Consider the following 7,955-nt stretch of genomic DNA (forward strand, 5'->3'; position numbering starts at 1 on the left):
GTCCACAGTGCCTACTGCCTCTAAGGCTGAGAGAGTGTGACTCCCCCAGTCACTCAATGGGTTTCGTGGCCGAGCAGGGACTCGAAAGAGGCAGCCCAGCGCTCAGACCGCTCCGTCTCGCTGGGTCTTTCCTGTCTCCCCTTCATTCATCTCTCTCTGCCACGCGCGGATTCAAATCTCCAGCTGCAGCCCCAGGAGCCAATGGGCGCTTCGGGAGCTTTAACTCAGCAGCCAATTGGGAGAGAGGGGCGGGGCCAGAATCTTCTTTGGCCACGCCTCCTCCCGCTGCGTTCTAACTGTTCTGTTGCTAGGAGACCAAAAGGCCTGAAGGCCCAGAGGAGCCAAGTAGGCTTCAGCTGCAGAGGGACAGAGAGAGGGAGGGATGGCCGGGGCCAAAGGGGTCCAGAAGGAGCCCTTGGACCCCGTGAGCCAGAACAAGATCTTCTGCGAGACGGTTCGGAAGGAGCTGCGGTGCCAGCGCCTCCACACCGAGTATGCCATGAACCCCTCCCTCCACAGTACGTGGGGGTGGTTCTGGGGGGGGGGATGCCTTTTATGCTGACCCTAAAGATTTGTTCAGAGGAGGTTTGCCATTGCCTTCCCCTGAGGCTGAGAGAGTGTGACTTGTCCTGAGTGGGGATTCGAACTTTGTTCTCAGGCTGCATCCACACTGGAGAAATAACCCGGTTTAACTCTTTTCTGGCTCAAGGCTATGGAATTCTGGGAGTTGGAGTTTGTTGTGGGGCTCTGCTCCGCACTGGGCCCCACAACAAACTCCAACTCCCAGAATTCCATAGCCTTGAGCTAGAAAAGAGTTAAACTGAGTTATTTCTCCTGTGTGGATGCAGCCTCAGGCATTGACAGCTTCCAGATGGCTTCCCCTAAGCAAGTCACACTCTCTCAGCCTCAGGGGAAGGCAAGGACTGACCCCCTCTGAACAAATATTGCCAAGAAAACCCCTCGATGGGGTCCTCTTAGGGTACCCATTGATAAGATCCCTTAACAAGACATGCGGAAATCCTGTTCCACCTACTAACTTTTGCGCCACTCTTTCCGAAACATTGGTAGAAAGAAGTTGGCAGCAGGAGCTTTCCTAGACTCCAGTCTACTTCCAAATGCATCTGAAGACACAGACTCAAGTCTACAAAAGCTCATGCCTTTCAATACAGGAAAGCGCTTGAATTTCCAAGGGTCTGTGCACCTAGCCACCATACTATGGATGCATTACCCACTATACATCTATTGCAGCTGTGTTTGGAAATGTGCATTCAGGTGTCTCTGCACCTGAGAACCTGCCAAAGAAGAGCGGTGGGGAAGAAAACAACAAATGTCCAGCTTGGCCCAGGGCCTTCTCCCTCTGCTGTTGCTTAAGGTCTGTTCGGTACTAATTTGCATTTTTCTGTTTTTCCCTTTAGTCTACTCCATCACTGGAAAGCCTGCATCTTGGCATGATAATATAGAGGAGCCTGCAGATGGTAAGAACCCCTTGCTTTAAGGAATAAACTAAATTCACTCTCTAAATGAAAGGGCTCCATGCACTGCAGATCAAATAAACAAACAGAGCAATTATCTTGTACTGGACTCATTCCTGTTTGTACATACTAGAATAATTAAGCTTTACAATTAGGCAGAACTATGGATAATGCTCTGTATGAGACACAAAGTTAGCTGCAAGTGCTTTGGTTGCAGTTTTAATTTTCATTCAAACCCTAATAATAGAATGCCACAAAGAAAGACATCTAATCTCATTCACAAGAAGGACCAGTAACATATTCAAATAATGCAATAGCTTCTCTTTTTATTATTCCTGTAAATACTGCAGTGTCGTTTTGGTTTCATTCAATGAGTCACCTGAAGGGTTTAACCTGAAAGGCATCATACAAATTATTCTATTAAATGAATGTGTCAGAACATCGATGCACTAGCCAGCAAGAGTTGCACAAGACAAGGGTGCAGAGCTCATTATTGGCAGAAATGACAGCATGATGGCTTTTCATACTTTGTATTCAATCTATAGTAAATAATTGTATTGATGTTTTAACCCAACAGCTGAATTCCTGAAGATTATTCATCATGCTGCACTTGAACCAAATAAGAAGTACACAGAACCACAAACAGAAAGCCAGGAAATTGGCTGGCAGTCCACCCCTTTGGTGAGTGGTATTTCAAGAGACTTCAGGGAGATAAGTTGTTTGGCACAATTGCTGCTGTGGAAAACTTGATACCCTAAAAATTTAGCTTTCACTGAGAGATCAAATGATTTTGAACCATTATGATTCTTAAGTAAGTCTAGAACATTTGTAAGTGGTATCTTATGTCCTATTCAAAGCCAGGCATGTCAGTGGCTGGGGATAAGGGAGAGGTTTCAGAGAACACCACTCCTTGTTTCTCTCTGATGCCAGATGTTCTTATACTATGATCTCCTTCACAGGTCAATGTCAACCGCAATGACAACAGGCTGTACTTCCCCAGTCGGAGCACCGAAATCACCCAATACATGGCTGCTATGTGGCGTCTGAAGGAAATGTCAAAAGATAAGAGATAGAAGAAACATAGGAACGTTTGAACTTAGTGGAAGGACATCAGTTTGGGGTTTCTGACTGCAGAATCCCTACATCCTAATTGTGACAAGGCAGCCAGCAAAGGTTATAGGCAAGGAAGATTGCTCGCTGTTCTGAACATTTAGTGCTTCAAATAAACTTGTTCTCAACCATGCCTTTTTTCTGTTCTCACTGCTGGCCAATATACAATATGTTTCCCAGCCAGAAGTTCTGTTTTTATGAGCATATGCTGTTTTCGCATCAATTTCCCATTTCCTCTGATGAAGAAAGGGATGAGACCACTGCCCTCAGGAAATACTGTAGTAACTGCTACTTCAGTATTGTGAGACTACAAAGCTGCTCCATCTGAATAGACCAGTGAATGGAAGGATCCTGGGACCCTTTCAAAGCAAGCCAGAATGGATCTGTCACATAACAAAATGAAGGAGTGGTAAACCTGTAAAAGTGTTTTTAATCCACTATTTCACATAAAAAGGCTCTAGAAAGATCAAGCCAGTATGAAAACAAGGCAACAAGAAGTATCTGGTTAGTCTTTTTTATATAAATACTGGTGTACTCAGTGTCAGGTGGAACCAGCTGCTGCTTCCATAATAAGCTAAATGGTCTTATAGGTGAAAGTCAGCATCAGTTGAATTCAGAACTTGGGGGGGAAAGAAATGTCCATTTCACTCCTTATCGGGAACGGTTCTTCATTTTCTGCCTCATTTTTTTTGCCAGGCCTCTTCTGTAAAGAGAATTTAAGATAAACACAAAGTCACATAGGTTATCACATTCACCTAGCCTTACAACAACAAAGGAAAGAGAAAGGGAGAAGCCACATGCTAAGACGAATACTCCCCAAGCAGTGCAGTTGTAGCCAGACGTACTGAGATGGTTGATGGTAATTCACATTTATTATTTGCTGTACTACTCTACTATAAAACTTGAGGTGACACATATGGGTTTCTCAGGCAGTCTGATCAAGTTAGGTCCTTTAAGGCATATCAGGATATCAAACAATAAAATTTTTATTAAGTTTGAGTAATATAGTTATCCTGAGCCAGTGTGGTGTAGTGGTTTGAGTGATGGGCTACGACACTGGAGAGCAGGGTTTGAATACCTGCTTCGCCATGGAAACCCAGCCTCACAGGAAGGCAATGGCAAACTCCTCTGAAGAAGCTTGCCAAGAAAACCACATGATAGGGTCACCATCAGTTGGAAATGATTTCAAGGCACACAACAACAGAACAGTCATCCTACTTTGCATTTTAGCAAGGTTATTCTCTTTTTCTTGTCCTTGGAAGGTACTTACATTGGCATTCTTTTTTCCTCCTTTCCCAGGCCCCTTGTAGTGGGCTTTGTTAGCACGGAAACTGGATACATCATTGTGACTTTCTTTGGTATTCCACTTTGACCCCTTCTTCTTACCACCAAAACCAAACTTCTGGTTCTTGTAGCGTCGTTTTGCATTTGGTCTGAAAGCAAAAAATCTATTCATCATGATTTGGCACTTGCCCACCTCTCTCCAGACACCTGGATATGATTGGCCCTTCAACACATCTCTCTTCTCACAAAATATATATCCAAGCACTGCCAAAATTCATTATAAGCAGCACTTTCTCTCACACTCCCATGGGGTACAAAATGTTCCCATTCTTACATATTCTTAATGGTAATATACTACTCATTCCACAGCAAAGAAATGATGCCACAGTGGGAATACTAAAAGCCAGCAGTTGATATGTAACTTCTATGTAAAAAGATGGCCACAGTAACAAGACTTTAGGTCATGAGAAATTCAGTCTTAGAGGATACATCTTGCTCACTGGTACAGCTAGTCCCAAGCATTTGAAATGATGGAACAGGTATTTTCAAATGAAATTACTTTAAACAAGCCCTTAATGAATCTAAGAACCAGAAGCCTTAAAAATATCAGTGTCTCTTGCAGCATAAAACTGAGGAAGGAAGGAGGGGAGAGGAAATATGGCAGCACCTTTACTCCCCCCTTTCCCTTCCTTCCTCCCTAAAAAAACTAGAATTGAACTTCAAGATTTAAAATGGAAGGCAATGATGTATACATATATTGTGAAAACTGAAAAACTCCCTCCTTTCCCAACTGTGAAGAAATTTGCCATACAAAACTAAGGGAAATGCTTTTTAATAGGTGAATTTTTGTTCTACCAAAAAATTAAAAAAGCAAGATTGTGTTATCCCATGAATTCAAGTGGATAACTAAAGAGAACAAGAAATTATTCAACAGAAGGCCTATTTATGGCAAAACAAAATAAATACAAGTATTTCTGGGAAATATTTCTACTTCCTAGGTCTTACCCTTTCCTTACTGGTTGGCCTCCAGTACCCTCCTTCTTTCCTTGAGGAGCTGATGTTTTCTCACCCTCCAGGAAATCCAGTTTGTCAGAGAGACCTGCATGAAAAGCAATACAGAGAACAGCTTCAGTAGAAGTTCTCAATAAAAGTAGGCCTCATCCCCCAGAATGCATATGTAAGACGGTAGGTACACATGCACTTTTAAAACGATCTACCATATTTTAAACAGAGTTCATGGGCTGGAGAACAGTTGGGGAATATGCCATCTTCCATATGTTGAAGAACTACTATTCCAATTTTACCTCAACACACACTGACAGTAATTGAAGTCCAGCAACATCTGGAGTGCCCCAGATTTCCAACCATGGACAGCTTATTATAATTCCTGATTTACCAATTAGTAAATAGAGTAGGACAGTGGAATTTATAGAGATAAAACAACTAGATCATACTAGATAGGGGGAGGTGAGGGGAAACTGAGGTATTTTTTCAGTTAGGGATGGAAAGCTGGTTTTCCCTATTTTCTCCCACTTTTTTTCTGGGCGGTAATATATAGTCAGAACATACTGTGCCAAAAATGCCTCCATCTGGCCACAAAGATAACATAACAACTGCTCTTTCAAATAAAGAAGGAGGGATGTAACCTCTTTTCTGACATTCCTACTCCTGCGGTCCTAATGGAGAGTAACTTTAATTTTTAATGCACTGATTCAGAATATATTAATATATCCAGAATTTTAAAAATAAAGATGCCAAACTACCATTTTAGAACAGACAAGACAAACCAATGTCTGTCAACTAATGTAACTAGATTATCAGAATACAAAACAAGAAGTTTGTAAAAAACAAATGTTGGTCAGTTCAAAACCATGAGGATTAATAAAACATCATAAACCATTACATCATTTTGAAGGCTACTACCTATCTGAGCCTCCCTGATCAGCAAACAATGGTGTGTATATACCTTTTATCTACAGTTATGTGTGAGAAACTGTAAGAAATATACACATGCTATCCACTTAGACCACCCTGAGCATGAAATTCTGAAACCAGATCAACATACTATCTGCTAAGCAATCTCCACAGTACGCACATCCCCTTTTACAGTTGTCCCTCTCTGTCCACAGATTTTTTATCCATGGATTTAACCATCCACACCTTGAAAATATTGAAAAACAATATAAATTCCAAAAACAAAGCTTGATTTTGCAATTTTATATATGGGACACCATTCTACATTGCTATTATGTTTGATGAGACTTGAGCATCCACGGATTCTGATATCCATAGGGGGCCCTGGAATCCAACCCTATCATATACAAAGGGCTCACTGTATACTGCTTCTGCTTGTGGCAGTGAATAAAGACTCCTAAATGTCTTCCTGCAAACACAAGCTCTTGCTTTCATATCACAGAGGATCACACTTTTCTGCTAAAACGTAGTGGTGACGGTTGGGGTTGAGAGAGACTCACCTTTCTGGTATTTCTTGATGGCGTTCAACATTGTGGTCTTCTCTTTTTGCCTCTTCTGCAATACCTCAGTTTGTACCTATTAACATGAAGCAGAACACAGACATTGTTCTTCTCTGCAAATTCATCTTTTTTCAAAATGCTTCCTATTGGGACCACAGAGAGACACCTTTCCCAAAAAGCACACTTAAGGAATCCAGTAGTTAGATGTAACTCTCCCCTCCCCCCCCTTTTAAGGAAGAATCTCTGATTTTGTCACAAATGTTGTGCTCACCTTTTTGCCATATTTTCGCAGAGCACGAAGCTGTTTAGCTCTCTCAGATTTCTCCATCGCTTCTTGTTTGCTCTTCAGTTTTTGCCGAATCTAATTAAGAAAGAGCAACAAAGGAGGCATCAGCAGGCTTTGAAGTTTGATTGATTTTGTTTAGGTTAAGAAAGGGATGACAGTATAAGGAAACAGCAGGTTTTTTTCTTCCTGTTTTAGTTATAAGGCATTAAAATTAAGAGTGAATTGAATATAGGAAGCTTATATATGAAAAGATTGGGGGAAAGAATTAAGGGATACACTGTCTTGGGAAATGGACAGTCAATACTTGTTATCTTTTTTCTTTATTTACTGTTTTGTTGTTTTGGTTTTTTGAAAGGGGAATAGTCTTGTACTGCTATTATAGTATATGATTTATATATTTACAATTATGTGTGTGTTAATAGATCATTAAAAATATTTTTTTTTAAAAAAAGAAAGAGCAATCAATATGTTTTACATGCAGATGAAAGATTCCTGAATGTCTGACTATGGAATTCTGATTCACAACAAACTGATATTTTTAGTGTGTTACAATCCTATGAATCTATCAGTCAGGACACTAATAAATGGGAACAGTTGAGAACTGTGTAGCCACATTAATTGAATAGATAGTTGCAAGTGCTTAAAAGGGGGTTGTAATTATTATCATCCTGATTATTATTATTAATCATCCCTCTCTCCTTTGCTTATTTGCTCATTCAACTGCATGGAGCAAATACTTGTTTGCCAGCTGTAATTTTATGAGAAGATGTATATACACAAAGGGTTAATTGCTTCAACATCTTCAATTATTGTTTGTGGTGAATTTCCAGTATTATCTCATCTTTCTCATATCACAATGTGCAATATTCTATGCAAGGCCAATCACCATTTCAGTAAACACGCATCTTGAGGAATTCATGATCAAACTAAGATGACTGAAAAGCATGTCCAATACCCAATTTTAATAATACTTAATGATCAGATACTCTGTGTACATAAAAATAACTTTTCAGGAGCTCTGTTTTCCTGTACTTCTTTCTTCTGTGTTCCTCTGAAACAGGAGTTCCCAACCTTTTTGACTCATGAAGCCCTTTTTAGCATCAATTTCTACAGCAGAGTCCCTAAGAGGCCTATGTCTTACAAGTTAATGGTGTTTAGGAGTAGTGTTACTTTTTCTTTCTTCTTTAATTTCATTCAATTTTTATTTCTTTCATTTTCCTGGAGTGGCCACAGAGCACCTGGGAAGTGCATACGGAGCCCTAAGGGCTCCACGGAGCACAGGTTGGGAGCCACTGATCTAAAACATCAATGGCTAGGACCATCAAAATG

The 7,955-nt window shown here is 40.7% G+C and overlaps 2 protein-coding genes across 2 annotated transcripts; one reads left to right on the plus strand and one right to left on the minus strand.

Annotated features, from left to right (window-relative positions):
- The first annotated feature begins 317 nt into the window (after positions 1-317).
- FAM183A (family with sequence similarity 183 member A) lies at positions 318-2,714 on the plus strand. The gene is made up of 4 exons (XM_042443864.1): positions 318-518; positions 1,416-1,475; positions 2,050-2,153; positions 2,432-2,714. The coding sequence occupies exons 1-4, from the start codon at positions 383-385 to the stop codon at positions 2,543-2,545; spliced, it is 414 nt and encodes a 137-aa protein (XP_042299798.1). The 5' UTR covers positions 318-382; the 3' UTR covers positions 2,546-2,714.
- A 278-nt stretch (positions 2,715-2,992) lies between these two features.
- On the minus strand, positions 2,993-6,749 carry EBNA1BP2 (EBNA1 binding protein 2). Its single transcript, XM_042443863.1, has 5 exons — positions 6,612-6,749; positions 6,341-6,416; positions 4,872-4,965; positions 3,853-4,015; positions 2,993-3,285 (listed from the first exon to the last, which is right to left on the minus strand). The coding sequence occupies exons 1-5, from the start codon at positions 6,666-6,668 to the stop codon at positions 3,196-3,198; spliced, it is 480 nt and encodes a 159-aa protein (XP_042299797.1). The 5' UTR covers positions 6,669-6,749; the 3' UTR covers positions 2,993-3,195.
- Between the last annotated feature and the right edge of the window lie 1,206 nt (positions 6,750-7,955).

The sequence above is a fragment of the Sceloporus undulatus genome, unplaced genomic scaffold, assembly GCF_019175285.1.
Source record: "Sceloporus undulatus isolate JIND9_A2432 ecotype Alabama unplaced genomic scaffold, SceUnd_v1.1 scaffold_487, whole genome shotgun sequence".
NCBI lineage: Eukaryota > Metazoa > Chordata > Lepidosauria > Squamata > Phrynosomatidae > Sceloporus > Sceloporus undulatus.